The 25478-nt window shown below is 37.3% G+C and overlaps 1 protein-coding gene, 1 long non-coding RNA gene and 1 pseudogene across 5 annotated transcripts in view; 2 read left to right on the forward strand and 1 right to left on the reverse strand.

Moving 5' to 3' along the window:
* KIAA1328 (KIAA1328 ortholog) overlaps positions 1-25478 on the forward strand; it is a 406763-nt gene that overhangs the window by 4037 nt on the left and 377248 nt on the right. For 2 of the 4 annotated variants that reach the window (XM_020869550.2, XM_020869547.2), the window contains exons 2-4: positions 4319-4354; positions 5075-5217; positions 13219-13313. In XM_020869550.2, coding sequence (XP_020725209.2) covers positions 4319-4354; positions 5075-5217; positions 13219-13313 — 274 coding nt within the window. Of the gene's footprint in view, positions 1-4318; positions 4355-5074; positions 5218-11232; positions 11363-13218; positions 13314-25478 lie in introns of those variants that run through there. The other 2 variants (XM_020869551.2, XM_020869553.2) reach the window with 2 other exon arrangements.
* LOC110122156 (uncharacterized) overlaps positions 13563-25478 on the reverse strand; it is a 31878-nt gene continuing 19962 nt past the window's right edge. The window contains exon 3 of the long non-coding RNA XR_002309131.2: positions 13563-13713. This is a non-coding gene — a long non-coding RNA (uncharacterized lncRNA). The remainder of the gene's footprint in view (positions 13714-25478) is intronic.
* Positions 18865-20075, forward strand: LOC110122154 (large ribosomal subunit protein uL15m pseudogene; annotated as a pseudogene).

Below are 25478 nucleotides of genomic sequence, written 5' to 3' on the forward strand. Positions count from 1 at the left end.
TACACTGATGACTTCCCAGACCACCTCTGAAGTTCTAATAGTAAGAACTTTCAATAGAAAAGCGCCAAAAAGTATATACCTGTAATCTGGTATTCTTTTCACACTATTCAGAGATTTTCAGTGCCTCACCTAAACAATTGGAGAAGTATGATTGAGAGATTTCCCATTCCTAGATGTTTCTGTCATGTGAGGACAGGTCATCTCTGACTGAAGGTCACCTTTTCATACTGTTGTTTTTATGAGTTGTGTATCTCCTGCATAGTATGATTCAGCAGTGCTGTTTTGCACAAGGTATTTCTTTATACCCAATGTGTAAACAGTGATATGCCATGTTGTCATTTTATGGCTTAAATCTACAAGTGAAATATACCCACTTTGGCCATAAACTGCTTTCCTTCTTCGTTATAGCCCTTGGTAATATCAAAAGAAATTAATATTTATGCAGTATCTAAATTTGATTGCTGAAGTGCACTTAAGTGTATTATCTTTAGCAGTATTATGAACTTGATATTAACAAATACGAACTATAAAGGACCTGGTCAAAGCATTGCAGTAGCTATAATCTCTGCCATGAGTTTTCAATTAAATAGAGACTTTATGTTGATGTTAAAATAATATCAGTTCAGTTCAGTTGCTCAGTTGTGTCCGACTCTTTGCGACCCCATGGACTGTAGCACGCCAGGCCTCCCTGTCTGTCACCAACTCCTGGAGTTTACTCAAACTCATGTCCATTGAATTGGTGATGTCATCCAACCATCTCATCTTCTGTCGTCCCTTTCTCCTTCCGCCTTCAATCTTTCCCAGCATCAGGGTCTTTTCAAATGAGTCAGTTCTTTGCATCAGGTGGCCAAAGTATTGGAGTTTCAGCTTCAGCATCAGTCCTTCCAAAGAGTATTCAGGACTGATTTCCTTTAGGATGGACTGGTTGGATCTCCTTGCTGTCCAAAGGACTCTCAAGAGTCTTCTCCAACACCACAGTTCAAAAGCATCAATTCTTCAGCACTCAGCTTTCTTTATAGTACAACTCTTACATCCATACATGACTGCTGGAAAAACCACATATGTCAGGAAAATCATTATGGTTAGTAATGATGATACACATATTGCTGATAAGTGATTCATACTCACAAGGTTATCGCAGAATGGGAAGTACCAAGTTTATTTTCTTCACATCCTGTTGCTCTAGAATAGGTGTATTTATTTCTCCCTACCACTTCTGGCTTGGGTTTCTGCTTTGCACTTTAATTTCGGAAACTTGGGCATTAAAGACTCTCTATAACTTACTGTACTTATCCTATTGAGGCACTTCCAGATGAACCAAATGGAACTAAGATGACACAGAGAACATGACAAGAGGTCCAAATTGTGTCTCTTTAACTTTCCCATGAAATATACATTTGTTGGGAATTGGTATTTGAAGAAGGTAAATATTTGGGTTCTCATAAATAATGAGGTGAAGATAGATTACAAACAGAAAGTATAGGTTGAATGGAGGCAATTTCAAATATTTTGTCTTATTTATAAAAACTTTTGTTAAGGTCAGTTTATTTAGTGGTCTTATATTTGAAAAAGAAATTTGGTGTGGGTGTCACTAGTGGGGTTTGTGTGCAAATTTTGAATAGGACAAAGAGAGAGCATTGAGAGTTGTTGGACAGTGCCTCATGGGATTAAAGAAATACCAGTTTAATTCGTTCCTAGATGGTTTACTATGATCCAGGCATTCTTTGATCTTAGAGATACAACATTGAACAAAACAATGCAGATTTTCACTGGCTTTGTGCTTACATGTTAGTGAAATGAAATTAGTTCATGAATAAGTAAAATAATATTATATGATTATGGGTGCTATGGAGAAGAATAAAGCAGGAAGAGGGTAGCTGTTAATGTCATGGGGGCCTTTTGTGTTTTGATAACTGTTGCTTTGTAGTGTTTTGAAACCAGGAATTGTGATGCCTCCAGCTTTGTTCTTCTTTCTCAAGATTGCTTTGACTAATTAAGGTCTTTTGTGGTTCCATCCAAATTTTAGGATTGCTTATTTTACAATATTTTTGTGAAAAATGACTTTGGAATTTTGCTTTGAATCTGTAGATTGCTTTATGGACATTTTAGCAATATTCTTTTAATTCCTGAGCATGAATTTCTTTCATTTTTCTTCAGTTTCTTTCGTCAGTGTCTTATACTTTTCAGCGTACAGGTCTCTTACCTCTTTTGTTAAATTTTCTAGATTTTTTTACTCTTTTTTTGATGCAATTTTAAATTGGATTCTTTTCCTCCTAATTTGTCTTCCTGCTGGTTATTCTCGTATAGATTTTTATTTATTGATTTTGTATTCTGCAACTTCTGTTTATCAGCCATCTGAATGTGATTATTCTAACAGTTTTTCAGTAGCATCTTTAGTGTTTTCTATATGTAATATCATGCCATCTGCAAATGCATGTTTGTCAAAGGCTTCTATAGTTAGTTTTTCTTAAAGAAATAGGAAGCAAAGTTATTAGCTTAGAGTAAAGATGGGGGAAATGGTATCAGGTTTGAGGAGGGAAGAGAAAGTATAAAATATTTGATGAGCTTCTGAGTCGAGCAGACTCCTTTGTGGATGATCTAGAGAAGTGTAGTATGTTTTCCAGGACTCAGTTATGTCAGTCTTTCCATGGGTCATCCTTGGAGATGGAGAATATTCTGCAAATTCATCCCTATTTTATATTTTAACTGAGGACTCTGTCATATGGAGCATGTCCTGAGTCATCTTGAAATTTTTCCCCTCTGTACTTTTTCCCATGTGTGTATTTCCAACAGCAAATAATTAAACAGTAACTGAGGAGTCCCAGAGGATGTAAAAAATGAATCTGCTGCTAAAGAGTCTGCACAATTTTAGCTTGTAAAGCTTTTGTTTTGGATTGGGTGTCAATGAATTTAGAAATGCTCACTCCAGTCAGTATTAGTTACAGTCAATTTCCTTGGACTAGTAGGTCTAATTTTTTGTTTGTTTACTTGTCTTATCTGCCTCCTGAAATTTTCTATGCTCATCCCTGATGTCTGAGGAAGTTTAAAGTTTTTAGAGGCACTAGTTACCAGCCAAAGTCTTGAAGCTATGACAGTGCATATGCTGCTGAGGAGTTCTGAACCACCTAGCAGGTCAGACAGTAAGCACCACCATTGTGTTCCTTAATTTCCTTCGGGATTCTAGGCATTTCCAGTCAACATTCCTTGAAAAGATTCCATTTCTAGAATTGGTTCTAAACTGAAATATATTGGCTTTCTAACATGTTTTATCCACTGTTTTATTCCTGTCTGCTTCCAGGAGGAAATAGTTAATATTTGATTTGTCTACAAATTTTGGAAAACACAGTATTTCATAAAGTAACACAAAACTTTGGACTTTTCTATGTCATTTGAAAAATAATTGTTTAGACACATGCTTCCTGTATGTGTAATAGAAGGTTATCAAATGGTAGACATACCTGGATTTAAATCTAGTTCTGAATAACATTTTATTTATGAAAAGTAAACTTTATTATATTGGTTCCCTTTCTATATCAGTGTTCGGCTCAGCTGGTAAAGAATCTGCCTGCATTGCAGGAGACCTGGGTTCGATCCCTGGGTTGGAAAGATCCCCTGGAGAAGGGAATAGTTACCCACTCCAGTATTCTGGCCTGAAAAATTTCATGGACTGTATAGTCCATGGGGTCGCAAAGAGCTGGACACGACTGAGCGACTTTCACTTTCACCCTTTCAAAATTTCTCCTTTTGAGATTCGAAATAGTTCTTTTTGTCTTAAATTTCTTCCACTTGTTAAATAGTAGGGCTTCTTGAGACATTTCATGAATGTACTGTGGAAGAATAAAAAATATTTTTGCGTTTGCATAATTGAGCTGCCCTTAAACAGTATTTGTTCTTCAAAGCTAAAACTCATTTTGAAATTACATATTCATGCCTCAGATAACTTGTCAGTTCACCAAAGATGAGCACGATGGAACATTTAACTCCTTGTTTACAAAAGGAAAGAAAATGAAAGGAAACTACAGCAGAATTTATAGTGCTGGGTATGTCATTTGGGAATAAGCATGGATAAAACTTTAATGGAACAAGGCATTCCAGCATTTTTACAAAGCAGATAGTTGTGAATATATAAAGATGAACTTTAAAATATTATTAATTTTGCTACATTTATTTTAATTACATTACTTCCTAGTTTTGTTTTTAAAAGCTAGTTACAAACTTCTAGCTCAAAAGATTGCAAATTGCAGCAGAAGTGCAGAACAACAGCATTTGGATGTTGGATAATATTTTCTAGTATTTTCCTTTATGTCTTCCTGCATAGTTTCTGATGAAGAACAATCAGTAGTGTATGTTCCAGGTATGATTTTCTATATTAATTTGGTAAACTTCTTTGCTTCTTAAGAGTTAGAAGAAAATAAAACATTAGGACAACTTTGTAGGTATAAGTAGATGCGGAACAGTTCATCAGAACCTAGTTTTTTTTTCTTTTTTTAATATTTGGTGTGACCCCGCTAAGATTTGAAATATTGCCTTATTTTAGGGTCTGGCTGGCAAGTCAGCTTTTGATGAATTTATAGAATACTTCGTTCATGGATTAGCAGATTCTTTTGTTACTTTTCATGTTCAAATAATAGTCTAAATTTTATATTTCAAAGAAAATGTATAAACTCCGTGATGTAGGGTTTATGTAACAGACTTTAAAGTTTACTGGTTGTTATGAGATGAGTTGTAAAACTGAACCATTGGCGGTACATCTAATTATGTGAAAATTCAGATTTTTAGCTTCCAATAAGTTAAGGTACATATGGCATGTTGTAGTTTATTGGTTTTAATGTGATTTACAAATGTTCACATCCCCTTTAAAAAATATTTCAGTTGAATCTCTAGTGCATTCACAACACAGTCTTTTCATGACTTGTTATTTAGTACCAGAACCTTAAAATTAAGTTTATAAAGAGATTTGCCCATCACGTGCCATAAAGTAGAGGGTAGGTATCAAGGAAAAGGTTGCTAGGGGGAGGGTTTAAAAGAATGAAAAGATATAATTTTGAAATCTTGTTTTGATGGAAATCCTTAGGAATTTCTACAGAAGGAAATATCAGGTCAAGACACAAGATGCTGAATCCAAAAGCTGATGTTAAAGTCAAGACCTCCAGGGTGACTGCTACTCCAGTCTCCATGGAGTCTTTAAAAGGTGCAGGAGATTCAGTTGATGAACAGGTCAGTAATCTCTTTTTTTCTGGATTTTTTTTTTTTCCTTTTTCTCCAGTCTTTATAAACACTGGCCAATGAGTCATTTTTCTGTGCTGGCCAATAACTGATAGGTCAGTGTGGAAGAGTCCTTAAAAGTACATTAGACGATCTACAAGTATTTTGAAAAGATACAGAGGATTCAGGGATGCTTTATTAATATTTAGTATGAATATAAAGTATATATATTATTCAAAGCTTTTGTTACAGATTGTCCAGGCTTACTTTAAGCCTTAGTTAAGAAATGTTTATTGTTTTCATAAGTTTCAGAAAACTTACATCCTGATCTGTGTGGTGGTAGTAAATCAAATTGACAGCAGTTTTTTAAATTTTATTAGGTATTCTTTATGATTTTTGTTCATGTAAATGTTAGTTGATAAATAATCCTTTGCATATAAGAAAATGCTTTGTTAAAATTAGCCTATATTATTATTATTTCCTTCACTTGTCAAATACTATCATGAAGACTTTATTTTTATCACTCAGTCATTTATTTCTCCCTTGTCTGTCTTTGCCTCTCTAACAGTGTCTCTATATTCCTTTGGTTCGTGCCCTGTCTAGTTCGTTTATTTTACTTTGCATGTATGCTAAGTCACTTCAGTCGTGTCTGACTCTTTGCAACCCTATGGACTGTAGCCTGCCAGGCTCCTCTGTCCATGGGATTCTCCAGCCAAGAATATACGAGTAGGTTGCCATTTCCTTCCCTGTTATTTTACTTTATATTTTGTCTCCTCATCTGGGGGTTAAGTCAGGGTTTGACAGTCTATGAGTTGTAGGCATCTGCTTTTCCCTGTTTTGTGAGTCAAGTGTTACTGGAACACAGCCTTTCTCTTAACATTCTTTTAATGTCATCTTACTGGTGCTTTCGTATTACAGTGTCAGAGGTGCTGTAAAGATGTATGCCTACAAAGCCAAAATCATTTACTATTGAACTCTTTATAAAAAAATGTTTTTTAAAAAATGTTTTTCAATACCTGGTTTATGTTCTTGAGGAAATGTTCAGTGTCTAGTTTTGTTACTTGTTACTGTTCTTGAGGAAATGTTCAGTGTCTAGTTTTGTTACTTGTTACTCTTGACCCTTGAACAACACAGGTGTTAGGGGTGTTGAACCCCATGCAGTCAAATATCTGCATATAATTTTTGACTCCTCCAAAACTTCTCTAGTAACTTACTGTTGAATGAAAGCTTTGCTGATAACATAGTTTACACATATTTTGAGTGTTTTATATATATATATATATATATATATATATATATATATACACACATGTATTTTACACATTCATGACACGCCTAACTTTTTCCTTAATTTATTTTTATATATTTCTTTAGGGTGTGTGGTTCATTTGCAAGTTTTTTCAAATTGTTTTAAATCTCCAGCGAGTTTTCCAGTGTATTTATTGAAAAAAATCTGCTTATAAGTAGACCTGTGCAGTTCAGACTCACGTTGTTAAGGATCAACTTAACAGGTTGGGTCAACTTATCACGTTTAGTTATCTACAGGATTTAACTGTGATTAGCTCAAATCTTGCATGGGCTTCCCAGGTGGCTCAGTGGATAAAGAAACTGCCTACCAATTTTGAACTGTGATGTTGGAGAAGACTCTTGAGAGTCCCTTGGGCTGCAAGGAGATCCAACCAGTCCATCCTAAAGGAAATCAGTCCTGGGTGTTCACTGGAAGGACTGATGCTGAAGCTGAAACTCCAATACTTTGTCTACCTCATGCAAAGAGTTGACTCATTGGAAAAGACCCTGATGCTGGGAGGGATTGGGGGCAGGAGGAGAAGGGGATGACAGAGGATGAGATGGCTGAATGGCGTCACCGACTTGATGGACATGAGTTTGGGTAAACTCCAGGAGTTGATAATGGACAGGGAGGCCTGGCATGCTGCAATTCGTGGGGTTGCAAAGAGTCAGACACGACTGAGCAACTGAATTGAACCAATGCATGAGATGCAGGAGATGTGAGTTCAGTCCCTGGGTTGGGAAGATTCACTGGAGGAGGAACTGGCAACCCACTCCATTATTCTTGCCTGGAAAATCTCATAAACAGAGGAGCCTGGCAGACTGCAGTCCATGGTGTCACAAGGACATGACTTAGCTCAAAAGGCTTGTTATGTTGCTTATATCCCCAGTATATCCACTTCACAAAAGCTGTTCCCCATTAATCTCAGCTGCTGACAACCGCTAACCTGCTTTTAATCCCTAAATATTTGTCTGTTCTGAATATTTCATATAAATGAAATAATGTACTTTATGGTCTTTTGTGACTGGCTTCTTTCACTTCAAGGTTCATCTATGTTGTATCATGAATCATTGCTTCATTCCTTTCTCTGGCTCAGTGCATGTTTTGTTTAACCACCAGTTGAAGGACATTTGGATTGTTACACTTTTTGGCTAATATGAATATGCCTCATCAGCATTCATGTACAGATATTTGTATGGATTTCTGTTTTCAATTTTCTTGGATATATATCTAGAAGTAGAATTGCTGGGGCATGTAGTAATTCTGTTTAAGCTTTTGATGTACTGCCAAAGTAGCTATACTGTTTTACATTCTACTAGCAATGTATGAGGATTCTAGATTCTCCACGTCCTCACCAACGCTTTATATCCATTTTTTTGGTTTATAATTGTAGTAAATTTGAAGTGGTATCTCATGGTTTTGATTTGTATTTTCCTAATGGCCAGTAGTGGACTTCCCTGGTAGCTCAAATGGTAAATAATCCACCTGTAATGCATGAGACCCAGGTTCAATCCCTGGGTGGGAAAGATCCCCTGGAGAAGGGAATGGCAACCCACTCCAGTATTCTTGCCTGGAGAATTCCATGGACACAGGAGCCTGGCGAGCTACAAGCTACAGTCCATGGGGTTGCAAAGAGTTGGACACAGCTGAGTGACTAAACACACACACATACACAGTGGCCAGTAATGATCATATGTTTATCTGGAGAATTCCATGGACACAGGAGCCTGGCGAGCTACGAGCTACAGTCCATGGGGTTGCAAAGAGTTGGACACAGCTGAGTGACTAAACACACACACACACACACACAGTGGCCAGTAATGATCATCTGTTTATGTGCTTCTTGGCCATTTGTATATGTTCTTTACAGAAATGTCTGTTCAGATCTTTTTCAATTTGAGATATTTGTCTTCTTATTGATGAGTTGTAAGAGTTATTTATAAATTCCACCTCTGAGTCTCTTATCAGATACATTATTTGCAAATATTTTCTCCCATTCTGTGGGTTGTTTTTTTCACTTTTTTATTGGTGTCCTTTGAAGCTTAAATGTTTTAAATTTTGATGAAGTTCAACTTACCAATGTTTTTCTTTTATTGCCTATGCTTTGCTGTCATGTCTAAGAAATCATTACCTAAACCAAGTTCTCAAAGATTTATACCACTATCTAAGAGCTTTGTACTTTTAGATATTACATCTAAGTTTTGATCCATTTTGATTTAAATTCTGTAGATGGTGTGGGTAGTGACCCAGCTTTATTCTTTTGTATGTGGATGTCCTCTTGTCCCAGTATCATTTGTTGCAAAGACTATTCTTTCATTGTCTTGCCACCCTTGTTGAAAAATCTTTTAATCGTAAATGTAAGTGTTTATTTCTGTAATCTCAGTTCTATTCCATTGATCTGTATTTCTGTTTTAATGCCAATACCACTCTGTTTTAATATATTGTAGCTTGGCAGAAGTCTTAGAATCAGAAAGTGTAAATAGTCCAAGTTCTTCTTTTTCAAGGTTGTTTTGGCTATAATGGGTCCTTTGCATTTCCATAGGAATTAATGGAATCAGCTTGCCAGTTTCTGCAGAAAGTCAACTTGGGATTTTGGTAGCAATTGTGTTGAATCTTTTTAAAAAAAAGTTGAAAAATACAGTTGATTTACAATAATGTGTTAGTTTCAGGTATACATCAAAGTGATTCAGTTTTATATATATGTGTTTATAATTATGTATGTGTGTATATATATACATATATTTTCTTTTTAGATTCTTTTCCCTTATAGATTATTGTAAAATATTGAGTCTAGTTCCCTGTGCTATACAGTAGGTCCTTATTGGTTATCTGTTTTATATATAATACTCTGTATATGTTAATTGCATAAATTAAGTGATTGGGAGTCTTTTTTTTATTTTAATTTTTTGCACAACTTTAAAGGTTACTTTCCATTTACAGTTATTACAAAATATTGTCTGTATTCCCCGTATTGTAGAGTACATCCTTGAGCCTTACACCCCATAGTTTATATCTCCGACTCTGCTACTCCTACCTTGTGTTAAATCTTTAGATCAATTTGGCGAGTACTCTCAGCTTCATAATATTGTCTTCTAAGCCTTGAATATGGTGTGTAAATTGTCTATTTATTTAGATCTTTAATTTCTTCCAGTGATGTTTTGTTGATTTCAGTGTACATGCCAAATTTATTTTCAAGTTTTAAGTATTTTATACTTTGTGATGCTACTATTAATGAAATTGTTTTCTTAATTTCATTTTTGGATTTTTGACTGCTAGAAACATAGTTGATTTTTTATCCTGTAACCTTTCTAAATTCATTTATTAGTTCTAATCTAATAGCTTTTTGGTGATTTTCTTACAACTTCTTATATACAAAATTATGCCATCTGTGAAGAGAGAGAGTTTTACATTTGCCTTTTCAGTTTGGATTCCTTTTATTTCAGTTGTCTCGTAAAGAGATTTAAAAATGTGACAAACCTTATTCCAAATCGTTTTTTCATACTGATAGTCTTTTGGTTCAGTACCAATTATTGAGGGAACCATTCATTTCTGCATTGAATTGCCATGATGCTATTATAAATCAAGGAGAGACTTAAGATTTCACTACAAGTCTGGCATCTGTGAGAGGAGAAGGAAAGAAAGATTGACAGGGAAGAGCCTCAGACTTCCTTGCAGTCTGAGATAATATATGAGAGATGTATTATTCTTCCCTTATTATAGCATAGCATCTTATTTGGTAATCTCTAATTTTGTGTTTATCATTCTGTTGTTTCTCTTTATCAGGGGTTGACAAACTGTTTCTGTAAAAGGCCAGATGGTAAATGTTTAGCCTTTGTGAGACACATGGCCTCTGTCTTAATTATTTAATTCTGCCATGATAGTGTGGAAAGTGCCATATGTATGTCAGTGTATAAATGAATATGCATGGCTGTGTTTTAATAAACTTTTTTTTCCAAAAATAAACTCTGAGCCAGATTTAGCTTGCAGTCGTAGTTTATCAGCTGCTGTCCTGTATGGTGTAAACACGTATTTGTTTTTCAAACAATGGTGGTGGTGTAGTCACTAAGTTGTGTCCACCTCTTGCAACCCTGATGGACTGTGGCCCACCAGGCTCCTCCGTCCAAGGGATTCTCCAGGCAAGAATACTGGAGTGGGTTGCCGTTTCCTCTTCCAGGGGATCTTTCCCAATCCAGGGATTGAACCCACATCTCCTGCATTGCAGGTCTCTTCTCAGCCACCAGGGAATCCCATAGTTTTAAGTATATTTCCAACTTTTTATGAAAATTCTCATATCATATTGTCTGATTTGTTTTTTTTTGTTCAGTATTATGTTTCTGAGGTTTATTTATGCTGCATGTTGTCATATTTAGTTTCTTTTCACTGATATTTCAATCAGGGTTTACTCAGTTATTTCAACTGAGAGTATGTTTAGTATATAAAAATTTGTTAAACTGGTGCTGGAGAACTGAAAGGCAAAAAGGGCCATGCTAATTTATCATGTAGGTAATAACAGTAAGACACAACCACCATCTCTAGAGTTGGGAAAACAGAACAAATCGGAATTATTAAAACCTAGAAACTTGGAGGAGGGGCCACTTAGAGCTGAAATTTGGAACTTTGATGATGGGGAACTAGCCTAAGGGGTATTGCTGTCTCCAAGGAGACATGACAAAGGCTGGTTCTGCGAGGCCTGGAAGAATCACCAACTGGAATGGGTTGTTCTTGCCAGGGTGAGGATCTCTGGCAGGGCCAACACTGAGAGAGACAGAAAGCAATAGGAAGGAATGTGTCCTTTCTTCCTCTCAGAGCCTCTCCTTCTCCCTGTTGGTAGAGCTTCATAGAGAACAGGCTCCCCTGGTGGCTCAGATGGTAAAGAATCCGCCTGCAATGCGGGAGACCTGTGTTCAGTCCCTGGGTTGGCAAGATCCCCTAGAGGAGGGCATGGCAACCTTCTCCAGTATTCTTGCCTGGAGATTTCCCATGGACTGGAAAGCCTGGCGGGCTGTAAGTCCATGGGCTCACAAAGAGCTGGACATGACTGAGTGACTAAGCACAGCATAATAGAGAATGATGTGGCAAAGGAGAATTGAGGTTTCCAGAGCCTCAGCCTCACAAAGCAAAGCAGGGTAGGGTGGGTTTGAAGATGGATGAATGTCAACTAACAATCAGTAGCTGCAGAATTCCATTGTATAAACATACCACAGTTTAACTCTGGTTGACAAACATTTGTGTTTTCAGGTTTTTGCCTGAACACAATGCTGCTGAAGTTCTTGCCTATTTGCAAGAGTTTCTCTTTTTTGTTTACTGAAATCTCTTAATGGGTTTTCAGCAATTTTTCCCTTTGCCAAATCCAGTGACTCCTTTTAATATTCCCTTTTTTGATTATTACCACTGTTAACCCCACATTCTTCTTAAAACTTTTTTCTCCTACAATATTGTATGCTTCTGATCCTCCTTTTGTCTTTTTAGTTACCAGTTTTATTTTCTTGGATTAGGAGTTGATTTTTAAAAACTAGTATTTTTTTCTTAATTTTAAGGAAAATTTTAAAACATAGAAAAATATAAAGAAAACAATAAAAATATAAACATTATGGATAGCAGCATATGGCTGAATTTTAAATTTTTATGTTTTTTTCTGACTTGAGGTCCAGACCCACATTTCCAGCTTCCTGCCTAAACATTTCCTCATGAATGTCCTCCTGGCATCTCAAACTGACCATATCTAAAATCTAAAACCAAATTCATTTAATTTTTTTTTTTTACCATATCTTGTTTCCCATTTCCTTTTCCTCCCTTATCTTTCCCATCTTTGGCTAACAGTGCTTCCAGGATTCATTTTAGGGGTCTTGGATTATTCTTGGCCACATGAAGTAATTGGACTGATTTACTTTGTGGTTGCGTAACTGCCAACGCCAAAGATTATTTTTTTAAACATATTCCTTTTATGTGTTACCTGCAGGTACCTTGTGAATTCCTAGATTTCATGGCTTTAAAGACCCCTCTTTGATGTTCATGTACTAGAAGAATTTTTATAGTATAAGAGGTAGGATAGTACAGTGGGTAAGAACATAGACTGTGGAATCAATGCTTGAATCTCGATTTTGCTACTTAACTGCTATATTCCTAGGCAAGATATGTACCTTCACTATAGAATAGGAATAATATCTACCTAATAGCATTGTGGTGAAAATGAAATGTATTAATAAGCATAAAATACTTAGAATATTCCTAATAATACTAGATATAATGTTACCTAGTATTACTATTACTCTTTGATCTAATACCCTTTGGAGTGAACCTTGGGATATATTGAGAGCTTAGAAACTGGTTCTCTGCTGCCAGCCTTAGTATACCTTCAAGCAGCCATGGGACTGTGGTGTCAGAAGGGATCTCAGTATCTTCCATTAGGTGTTTGTTTCTGTGACATTCACCAGGGGAAGGTTGTTTCCTTATTATTACCTAATACTTAAGCAGGCACATTTGTACCTGTGAGTTCTTACTCTCTGCTTTTCCTGTGTAAATTTCATGATGTCCCCTGGTGGACAGCCGTTCCTTAACCTGTTTTGAGTTCACAGTAGGTTTAAATGAAATAGATAGTCTTCTAACAAATAAAAGAGATCCAAGAAATTTCATCTCTTGTGCTCATTTTAAGAAATTTCTTGAAAAGTCTTGAAAATTGTTTTTTGTGAAAGTTAATCAGAATGATTTTTGTTTGTTTGTTTTAGAGTTTCTGCAGGGGAGAAATAAAGAGTGCATCACTGAAGGATTTGTGTCTTGAAGACAAAAGACGCATTGCAAACTTAATTAAAGAACTGGCCAGGTGAGACAAAGCCTTATATGAAGTGTATGAAGTGTATTAGTATGTGAGAGAGAATATTTTTTTGAAAATAGAAAATTATAAATATGTTCTGATGTCATCCTGTCATTGGTCTTATGGGAACAAAGACTTTTAGAAAAAATAATATTCTGTGGTGCCAAAAAGAAAAGTAGAACACACACACACACACACACAAACATAAAATGGAAAAGAAATAAACAGCAGAACAAACACTCTCCAATTTGTGTTTTCTGGTTTATTCAATTTCCCAGTTGTTTCATAGAAATATCTGCAGCGGTCATGTATCAAGAGGGAACATTTTGAAACTTAGCTCTTCTATTGATGTAGGTTGATATTGTTGTAATCAGAGGCATAGCAGTTACTTTTGGTTTTGCTTTAGCATCTGAAATGGAAGAGAACATTCATTTTATTGTCATCTTTCACAAGAATACTTGTCAGTTTGCTAACTTCTGATAGTTTCAAATAAGGGGTTTTCAATTTTGAGAGAGTTCTTAGCTGTTTGGATGTATTATTCCAGTTTATTAATGATGTGTTTGAAGCATATTTACTTTGTATAATTTTTCCTTAACATACATGTCAAGTTTTGACATCTTAATAAATGAAGATGTCTGTAGAGGAATGTATTAATATAAATTATAAAAGTTAAGTTTAGAGGAAGGCCATACCTAAACATTGATAAAATAGTACTAATTTTTATCATTGAATTGTATGTTTGAATATAGTAGGTCTTTTTTCTTCTTTGTTTTTTTTTAATTAAAGATAGCTACATGAAATGTTTCATCTTAAGGCCTTAAAAATAATTTTTGTAGAGGATGTTCTAGATAGACTGAAGTTAAAAATTACCTTATTAAATCATAGAATCATAGGTATAAAAGACAAAAACAATGATGTTTGGGGGATTAGATTGCAGAGTATAAGAATTCAAAGTACTGCTTTAGTCTGAATTTGATATGGCACTTGATTAAGCAGTAACCTCTTAAACTGGAATTCTTTGACTATTCTGCTCCCTGAAGTAGACTTTTCATTATCTCAAGTAGTGTTTTTTATAATGGGAAAACATTTGATTCTTTAACATTTAATTTATGATCATCTTGCAAGGCATTTTTTTTTCTTTTTTTTACACCATGGAGAGGGATGTGAATGTCCTTACAGCTATTACAATTAGTTTGACATCATATATTAATAGTCCTGAATTGCCTTATTGGAGAAGGAAATGGCAACCCACTTTGGTACTTTTGCCTGGAGAATCCCAGGGACAGAGGAGCCTGGTGGGCTGCTGTCTATGGTGTCGCACAGAGTCGGACATGACTGAAGCGACTTAGCAGCTGCAGCAGCATCATTGCCTTATTGTTCTGATACATGTTCAGCTTCCAGGCTTAGAGAACACTTGACATCTTAGAGCATATTGTTTAGGTTTCAGTAAACTTCTGCTTTCTAGCAAAGTGTAAAATTCTTGGTAGAGTCTCAGTGTGTTAGTACAAGATTACTACAAATTTGACTGCTAAAAACCCCCATTACCACGATCAGTTCAATTCATTCGATGAGTCATGTCCAACTCTTTGCGACCCTATGGACTGCATCCAGGCTTCCCTGTCCAGCACCAACTCCTGAAGCTTGCTAAAACTCATGTCCATCGAGTCAGTGATGCCATCCAACCATCTCATCCTCTGTCGTCCCCTTCTCCTCCCACCTTTAATCTTTCCCAGCATCAGGGTCTTTTCCAGTGTGTCAGGTCTTCGCATCGGGTGGCCGAAGTACTGGAGTTTCAGCTTCAGCGACATTCCTTCCAATGAATATTCAGGACAGATTTCCTTTGATTTGATTGGTTTGATTTCCTTGCTGTCCAAGGGACTCTCAAGAGTCTTCTCCAACACCACAGTTCAAAAGCATCGATTCTTCTGCGCTCAGCTTTCTTTATGGTACAACTCTCATATCCATACATGACTACTGGAAAAACCATATCTTTGACTAAATGGACCTTTGTCAGCAAAGTATTATCTCTGCTTCTTAATATGCTGTCTAGGTCGATCATAGGTATTAATTTCATGGTTGCAGTCACCACCTGCAGTGACTTTGGAGCCCAAGAAAATAAAGTCTCTCACTGTTTCCATTGTTTCCCCATCATTTTGCCATGAAGTGTTGGGACCAGATGCCCTGATCTTAGTTTTCTGAATGTTGAGTTTTAAGCCAACTTTTTCACTCTCTTCTTTCACTTTCATCAAGAGGCTCTTCCGTTCCTCTTTGCTAATTACCATAAGGATGGTATCATCTGCATATCTGAGGTTATTGATATTTGTCCCAGCAATCTTGATTCCAGCTTGTACTTCAGCCAGCCCAGCATTTCACATGATGTACTCTGCATATAAGTTAAATAAGCAGGGTAACAATATGCAGCCTTGACATATTCCTTTCCCAATTTGGAACCAGTCTGTTGTTCCATGTCCAGTTCTAACTGTTGCTTCTTGACCTGCATAAAGCTTTCTCAGGAGGCAGGTAAGGTGTTCTGGTATTCTCATTTCTTTTTAAGAATTCTCCACAGTTTGTTATGATCCACAGAGTCAAAGGCTTTGTTCTGTGTAGTCAATGAAGCAGAAGTAGATGTTTCTCTGGAATTACCTACTTTTCTATGATCCAGTGGATGTTGGCAATTTGATCTCTGGTTCCTCTGCCTTTTCTAAATTCAGCTTGAACATCTGAACATTCTCGGTTCAAGTGCTGTTGAAGCCTGGCTTGAAGAATTTTGAGCATTACTTTGCTAGCATGTGAAATGAATGCAATTATGTGGTAGTTTGAACATTCCGTGACTTTGCCTTTCTTTGGGATTCAAATGAAAACTAGCTTTTTCCAGTCCTTTAGCCACTGCTGAGTTTTCCAAGTTTGCTGGCACACTGAGTGCAGCACTTTCACAGTATCATATTTTAGTACTTGAAATAGCTCAGCTGGAATTCCATCACCTCCACTAGCTTTGTTCATAGTAGATGATTCCAAAGGCCCACTTGACTTCGGACTTCAGGATGTCTGGTTCTCATTGTGATTATCTGGGTCATGAAGATCTTTTTTGTATAGTTCTTCTGTATTCTTGCCACCTTTTCTTAATATCTTCTGCTTCTGTTAGGTCCATAGCATTACTGTCCTTTACTGTGCCCATCTTTGCATGAAATGTTCCCTTGGTATCTCTAATTTTCTTGAAGGGATCCCTAGTCTTTCCAGTTCTATTGTTTTCCTCTATCTCTTTACATTGATTATTTAGGAAGGCTTTCCTGTCTCTCCTTGCTATTCTTTGGAACTCTGTGTTCAGATGGGTGTATTTTTCTTTATCTCCTTTGCATTTAGGCTTTCTTCTTTTCTCAGCTGTTTGTAAGTCCTCCTCAGAGAACCATGTTGCCTTTTTGCATTTCTTTTTCTTGGAGATGGTTTTCATCACTGCCTCCTGTACAATGTCATGAATCTCTGTCCATAGTTCTTCAGGCTTCTCTCAGATCTTATCCCTTGAATCTATTTCTCACTTCCACTGTATTATTGTAGGAATATGATTTAAGTCATACCTGAATGATCTAGTGGTTTTTCCCTACTTTCTTCAATTTAATTCTGAATTTTGCAATAAGGAGTTCATGATCTGAGGCACAGTAAGCTCCCAGTCTTGTTTTTCCTGACTGTATAGAGCTTCTCCATCTTTGGCTGCAAAGAATATAATCAATCTGATTTTGGTGTTGACCATCTGGTGACATCCATGTGTAGAGTCTTCTCTTAATGTTGTTGGAAGACGATGTTTGCTTTGACCAGTGTATTCTCTTGGCAAAACTCTGTTAACCTTTGCCCTGCTTCGTTTTGTACTTCAAGGCCAAACTTGCTTGTTACTCTAGGTATATCTTGACTTCCTACTTTTGCATTCCCGTCCCCTTTGATGACAAGGACATCTTTTTTTTTTGGGGGGGGGGTTAGTTCTAGAAGGTCTTGTTGGTCATCATAGAACTGTTCAGCTTAGGCATTACTGGTTGGGGTATAGACTTGGATTACTGTGATATTGAATGGCTTGCCTTGGAAACAAACAGAGATCCTTCTGTCATTTTTGAGATTGCACTCAAGTACTGCATTTCAAACTCTTTTGCTGACTATGAGGGCTATTCCATTTCCTCTAAGGGATTCTCACCCACAGTAGTAGGGCGCAGTTGTGCAGTAGTTTGAGCATTCTTTGGCATTGCCTTTCTTTGGGATTGGAATGAAAACACCTTTTCCAGTCCTGTGGCCACTGCTGAGTTTTCCAAATTTGCTGACATATTGAGTGCAGCACTTTCACAGCATCATCTTTTAGGATTTGAAATAGCTCAACTGGAATTCCATCACCTCCACTAGCTTTGTTTGTAGTGATGCTTCCTAAGGCCCACTTGACTTCACATTTCAGGATGTCTGGCTCCTGGTGATTGATCACACCATTGTTATTAATTGGGTCATGAAGATCTTTTTTGTACAGTTCTTATATGGTTTTTTTTTTCCAGTTCTTATATGTTGTGTTTATTTTTTATAAAAAAACCTACCAAACTGGTTCCCAATATGGTTTTGCTATTTCACAGTCCTGCTAGGAATGTATGAGCATTCCATCATTCTGCATATTCAATAACTCTTAGTATTGTCATTTCTCTAAATTTTGATGATTCTAATGAGTATAGTGATATCTCCTTGTGGGATTAATTTGTGTTCCTTCAGTGATTAATGTGTTCATTGGCCAGTTTTCTTTTGTTAAGTGTCTGTTCATATCTCTTGCCTTTTTTTTACCCACTCACCCTCTTCCTTCTTGATAGTGAAGTATTAGAGTTTTTTATATATTCTAGATGTAAGTTGTCAAGTATTTCGTTTTCCCCCCATCCTGCAGCTTGCTTTTTAATTCTATTTTCTTTTGAAAAGCAATTTTTAAAAATTTTGCTCAACTTTCATTTATCAATTTTTCTTTTGTGATTCATGTTTTTAGTGTTACATGTAAGAAACCTTTGCCATCCCATGGTGGCAAAATGTTTTTCCTATATCTTTTTGCAGAGTTAGCCTCAGCCTCCTTGTCAAAAACCAGTTGACCATATATGCATGATCTGCTTCTGGGCACTTTATTTTATTCCATTGACGTGTACCCTTATGCCAATACTATACTAACTTAATTACTGTTATTTTTTTTAGTTAAGTCTTAAAATCTCATTGATTTTTTTTGTTTATTTTGAAAATTATTTGGGCTCTTTGAGGTCCTTTGCATGCCACTAAATTTTAGAGTCAGCTTATTAATTACTAAAAGAAAATTGTCTTCTGGAATTTTGTGTGAAGTATGTGGAATTTGGGCTTCCCTGATAGATCATTTGGTAAAGAATATGCCTGCAAAGCAGGAGACCCCTGTTCAATTCCTGGGTCAGGAAAACCCACAGGAGAAGGGATAGGCTGTCCACTCCAGTATTCCTGGGCTTCCCTTGTGGCTCATCTGGTAAAGAGTCTGCCTGCAATGTGGGAGACTTGGGTTCAATCCCTGGGTTGGGAAGATCCCCTGGAGAAGGGAGAGGTTACCCACTCCAGTGTTCTGGCCTGGAGAATTCTGTGAACTTTATAGTCCATGAGGTTGCAAAGACTTGGACACGACTGAGTGACTGAGGTAAATATGAAATTTACTTCAGGGAAGATCCAGGGAAGCCAGTGGCTCAGTGGTAAAGAAGCTACCTGCGAGGCGCCCTTGTGGCATCTCATGCAAGCAGGTCATGGCCGGCCCTGTGCAGGGCGCAGGGCCCGGGGCCCTGGACCTGCTTCGGGCTCTGCCTCGTGTGAGCCTGGCTAACTTGAGGCCGAACCCGGGCTATAGGAAACTGGAAAGACGACGAAGAGGTCAGAAAAGAGGTAGGAAGTGTGGCAGGGGTCACAAGGGAGAACGTCAGAGAGGAACCCGGCCCCGGCTGGGCTTTGAGGGAGGCCAGACTCCATTTTACCTTCGAATCCCAAAATACGGGTTTAATGAAGGACACAGCTTCAGACGCCAGTATCAGCCTTTGAGTCTCAACAGGCTTCAGTACCTGATTGACTTGGGCCGTGTTGATCCCACACAACCTATTGACTTAACCCAGCTGGTCAATGGGTGAGGTGTTACCATCCAGCCATCTAAAAGGGACTGTGGAGTCCAGCTGGTAGAGGAGGGTGCTGACACCTTTAAGGCAAAAGTTAACATCGAAGTTCAGCTAGCTTCTGAGCTGGCCATCGCCGCCATCGAGAGGAATGGGGATGTCGTCACGACCGCCTTCTACGACACGCGAAGCCTGGAAATTCTGCGCAAACCCATCCCATTCTTTCTCCGTGAGCAACCCATTCCCAAGCGGATGCTCCCCCCTGCCCCAGGCACTAGTGCCCTACTACACTGATGCGAGAAACCGAGGCTACCTAGCGGATCCCGCCGGATTTCCTGAAGCAAGACTGGAGCTCGCCAAGAAGTATGGCTGTATTTTACCCGACATCACTAAAGACGAACTCATCAAAATGCTCGGTACTCGGAAGGATCCACGGCAGATTTTCTTTGGTCTGGCTCCAGGATGGGTGGTGAACATGGCAGACAAGAAGATTCTGAAACCTACGCATGAGAAGCTGCTTGAGTACTACCGCTCCTGAGCTCCCTCCAGGGGAGTCAGTGGTAGGAGGGCACCCGAAGGGGCGGTGACACGTGTTTCCCATTGCATTGGCTCAGTTTATGGTTCTGTGACGGACGATGTTTTCTGTGTAATCACGTCTTTTTTTTTTTTTTTAATCAAAATTAAAAATACAGTAAGCAAGAAAAAAAAGAAGCTACCTGCTGGTACAGGAGTGCAGGAAACAGAGGTTCAAAATCTGGTTCGGGAAGATCCTTTGGAGGAGGAAATGGCAGCCCATTCCAGTATTCTTGCCTGGCGAATGACATGAACTGAGGACCCTGGTGGGCTACAGTTCATGGGGTTGCACAGAGTTGGACACGACCGAGTGATTGAGCATGCATGCATATGGAATTTGCGGATCAAAATGAGAAAAACTGACGTACTCACATTGAGTCTTCTAATCTGTGAATGTGTCATGTCTCTCCATTGTTTTTTTAAATTTTCATTTATTTTTTCCTGCATGATTTGTAGTTTTCAGGTACAGGTATAAAATATGCTCATATTTTATAGTATTTATTCTTAAGTATCTTATGTTTTTGATACTACTATAAATCATGTAATTTTAATTTTATATTATACTGTATGCTTAATTTCATTTCTAATTTGAAAGCAACAGAATTGAGCTTTTAATATTGACTTGGTATGCTTCAACTTCTTAAAATTCACTTGTTATAGTAGTTTTTTTGCAGAATGTTTTGTATTTTTCACATTAAGCATCATGTCGTCTACTTATCTAAACAGTTTTTTCTTTCCTACCGATAGGTACTTTGCTTTCTTTTCTTGCTCTTTGGCGTTGGCTGGGACCTCCAGAACAATGCTAAATGAAAGTGAGAAGAGGGACATCTTTGCCTTCTTTTTCTTATCTTACCCCTTTCACTGTTAAGTACAATGTAAGCTGTTGGTTTTCTGTAGATGTTCTTCATCAGGTTGAGGAGGTTTATTTTTGTTCCTAGTTTGGTGAGGATTTTTTTTTTATTCTGTCATAAATTGGAGTAGAATGTGTCAAATGATTTTTGTTAATGTACTATGCTGATAACATGTCTTTTCTTTTTTCCTCTATTACTGTGATAAAATACGTTGGTTTTTGAGTGTTTAATTTACCTTGCTTTCCTGGTCTAAGCCTCATTTGGTCATGGTGGTTTTGGTTTTCTTTTTTCTGTGTTACTGAATTTGATTTACTAATATCTTATGAAAGATTTTTGTATCATGAGAAATGCTAGTAGTTTTCATGAAATGCCATCATGTATTTGTTAAATTTTATGTTTTTTTTTAATTTTATGTTTTGATTATGGTAAAATGCACAGAAATTTTACCATCTTAACCATTTTTTAAGTGTATAATTCAGTATTATTAAAGATATTCACATTGTTGTTCAGCCAGTCTCCAGAACACTTTTCATCTTGCAAAGCTAAAGCTCTATGCCCCTTAAAATTCCCCAGTGCCCCCCTCTGCCTGCCCATGGCAATCACCATTCTACTTATTCTGTCTGTGAGTTTTACTATTCTAGTACCATATTGTGGTAAAATAATATAAAACTGACCTCTAGAGACATTTGTTGTTGTTGTTTAGTCACTAGGTTATGTCCAACTCTTTGCAACCCCATGGACTTCAGCACACCAGGCTTCCCTATCCTTTACTGTCTCCCTAAGTTTGCTTAAAATTAGGTCCTTTGAGTCAGTTATGCCATCCAGCCATCTCGTCCTCTGTCACCCCATTCTCCTCTTGCCCTGAATCTTTCCCAGCATCAAGGTCTTTTCCAGTGAGTCAGCTGTTTGCATCAGGTGGCCAAAAGTATTGGAGCTTTAGCTTCAGCACCAGTCCTTCCAATGAATATTCAGAATTGATTTCCTTTAGGATTGACTGGTTTGATCTCCTTGTTGTTCAAGGTACTTTCAAGAGTCTTCTCCAGCACCACAGTTCAAATGCATCAGTTCTTTGGCACTCAACCTTCTTTATGGTCTAGCACTCACATCCATACATGACTACTGGAAAAACCATAGTTTTGACTAGACAGACCTTTGTCTACAACATGATGTCTCTGCTTTTTAATACACTCTCTTAAGTTTGTCATACTTTTTCTTTCAAGGAGCAAGTGTCTTTTAATTTTGTGGCTACATTCACTGTACGCATTGATTTTGGAGCCAAGAAAATGAAATCTGACACTGTTTCCACATTTTCCCCATCTATTTGCCATGAAGTGATAGGACCAGATGTCGTGATCTTTGTCTTTTGAATGTTGAGTTTTAAGCCAGCTTTTTCACTCTTCTCTTTCACCTTCATCCAGAGGCTCTTTAGTTTCTCTTCACTTTCTGCCATTAGAGTGGTGTCATCTCTGTATCTAAGGTGTTGATTTTTTTCTGGGCAAATCTTGATTACAGCTTATGAAGAGATATTTAGTACACTCACAGTTTTGCACAGCCACCACTTTTAAACTCTAGAACATTTTCACCCCAAAGGAAACTGTACCCATTAAGCAGTTGCTCCCCATTCTCACTTTCACCCTAACCCCTGACAGTAGCTAATCAGTTTTCTGTATGTATTGATTTGCTGACTCCTGATATTTAACTGGATTCATACAATATGTGGCTTCTTGTGTCTGATTTCTTTCACTTAGCATACTGTTTTCAATGTTGGCTGAAAAATACTTCATTGTATAGACACATCATGTTTTGTTTCTCCATTCATTTGTAGACATTTGGATTTCTACCTTTTGGCTTTTGTGAGTAGTGCTACTGTGAATGTGTGCTAAGTCACTTCAGTCGTGTCTGACTCTTTGCGACCTCATGGACATAGCCCTCCAGGCTCCTCTGTCTGTGAGATTCTCCAGGTAAGAGTACTGGAGTGGGTTGCCAAACCCAGGGATCAAACCCATGTCTCTTACATCTCCTGCATTTGCATACGGATTCTTTACCACTGGCACCATCTGGGAAGTGCCACTGCTGTGAATATTCATGTACAATTTTTGTTTGAACACGTTTCAGTTATTTTGGTTATATATCCAGGGGTGGAATTGCTAGGTCTTAGTTATTCTGTGTTGAACTTTTTGGGGAACTACCAAACTTTTGGCCAAAAGTGAATAGGAACTGAAGAGCCTCTTAGTGAAGGTGAAAGAGGAGAGTGAAAAAGCTGGCTTAAAACTCAGCATTCAAAAAACTGAGATCATGGCATTCGGTCCCATCACTACATGGAAAATAGATGGGTAAACAAAATGGAAACAGTGACAGACTTTATTTTCGTGAGCTCCAAAATCACTGTAGATGGTGACTTGCAGCCATGAAATTAAAAGATGCTTGCTCCTTGGAAGAAAAGCTATGACCAATCTAGACAGCATATTAAGAAACAGAGACATTACTTTGCTGACAAAGGTTCATTTAGTCAAGCTATGGTTTTTTCCAGTAGTCATGTATGGATGTGAGAGTTGGACTGTAAAGAGAGCTGAGTGCCAAAGAATTGATGGTTTTGAACTGTGATGTTGGAGAAGACTCTTGAGAGTCCCTTGAACTGCACGGAGAGCCAACCAGTCCATCGTAAAGGAAATGAGTCCTGAATATTCATTGGAAGGACTGATGCTGAAGCTGAAGCTCCAATACTGTAGCCACCTGATACGAAAAACTGATTCATTGGAAAAGACCCTGATGCTGGGCAAGATTGAAGGCAGGAGGAGAAGGGGATGACAGATGGTTCAGTAGTATCACCAACTCAATGGACATGAGTTTGAGTAAACTCCATGAGTTGGTGATGGACAGGGAAGCCTTGTGTGCTGCAGTTCATGGGGTTGCAAATAGTCCGACACTACTGAGCAACTGAACTGAAGCACTTTAACAATGTACAAAGATTCCAATGTCTCTACATCCCCACCGACACCTGTTGTATTTCATTTTTTTGAATATAACCATCCTGGTAGGTATAAAGTGGTATCTTATTTGTGATTTTGATTGCCGTTTTTCTAGTGGCTAATGATGTCACCATTTGCGTGTCTTCTTTGGAAAAATATCTATTCAAGTCCTTTGGCCACTTTTTAATTGGGTTGTCTATCGTTTTGTTGTAATAATTTTAGATATTATGGTTTTTTTAAAATAATTTTTATTTGGCCATACCACACAACATGCAGGATCTTAATTCCCTGACCAGGGTTTAAATCCATTATCCCTGCATTGGAAGTTCAGAATCTTAATCACTGAACCACCAAGGAAGTCCTTAAATCTCTCTTCTCTTTTAATGTAGGCATTTACAGCTGTGAATATCCCTCTGAGCATTGCTTTTGCTACCCCCTATAGGTTTTGGTATGTTTACTTTTCATTTTCATTTCATCTCAAAGTACTTTCTAATTTTCTTTCTTGCTTTTTATTTTGCCCATTTGTTGAGTGTGTTGTTTAATTTCCATATATTTATGAATTTCCATTTTTCTTTTCCTTGATTTTTAGCTTTATTCTATCGTACTGGAGAGAATACTTTGTATTCCTTTAATCCTGTTTAAATGTATTTGGATTTGTATTTTGACCTAACATATGTTAATATGTAGTCAATATGTTAGTCATATGTTAATATATAGTCAATATAGATTGAAGGCAGGAGGAGAAAGGGATACAGAGGACCAGAAGGGGACAACAGAGGATGAGATGGTTGGATGGCATCACTGACTCAATGGACATGAGTTTGAGCAAGCTCCAGGAGTTGGTGATGGATAGGGAGGCCTGGCATGCTGCTGTCCATGCAGTTGCAAAGAGTTGGACACCACTGAGCAACTGATCTGAACTGAACTGATGATTATCTTGGAGAATGCTCCGTGTGTACTTGAAAAAAACATGTTGATTCAACTGTTGTTTGGTGAAGTATTTTCTATATGTCTTTTAGATCTAGTTAGTTTATAGTGTTGTTCAAGTCCTGTCTTTTTGCATTGGTGATTTTTCACCTTGTTCTGTCCATTGAAAGTAGATTTTTGAAGTCTCCACCTATTGTAAAACTGTCTATTTTTCTCTTCAATTATATCCATGTTTTCTTTATATATTTTGGGGGCTCTGAAGTTGGGTATTTTTACTTTTATACTTTTTATATGTTCTTAAGAAATTGACCCATTTATCAATCTATGGCATCTGTCTCTTTGTCTTGTAACATTTTTTTTTGAAGGTTTATTTTGGCTAATGTTAGTAAAAAAAAAAAAAAGAAACCTATTTCTCTTTTGGTTACTATTTGCATGTTATTTGCACAAAATAGCTTTTTTCTATATTTTAGGTTTTGTCTTTTGATTTAAAGTGAGTCACTTGTAGACAACATACAGTTGAATTATTGTTTTTTTTTTTATAATCCATTTGCCAACCTCTATTTTTCATTTGGTTAATATAATTCACTTATATTTAAAATAATATTTTGTAAGGAAGTACCAGTTTGCTTTACACATATGGATATGTATGTGAGTATATATACATACATATATGTATATATGTATGCAGGCATGCCTCAGACTTACTGCAGGGTCCAGACCATCAGAGTAAAGCAAGTATCA

This window comes from Odocoileus virginianus, chromosome 22, assembly GCF_023699985.2.
Source record: "Odocoileus virginianus isolate 20LAN1187 ecotype Illinois chromosome 22, Ovbor_1.2, whole genome shotgun sequence".
In the NCBI taxonomy this organism is placed as follows: Eukaryota; Metazoa; Chordata; class Mammalia; order Artiodactyla; family Cervidae; genus Odocoileus; species Odocoileus virginianus.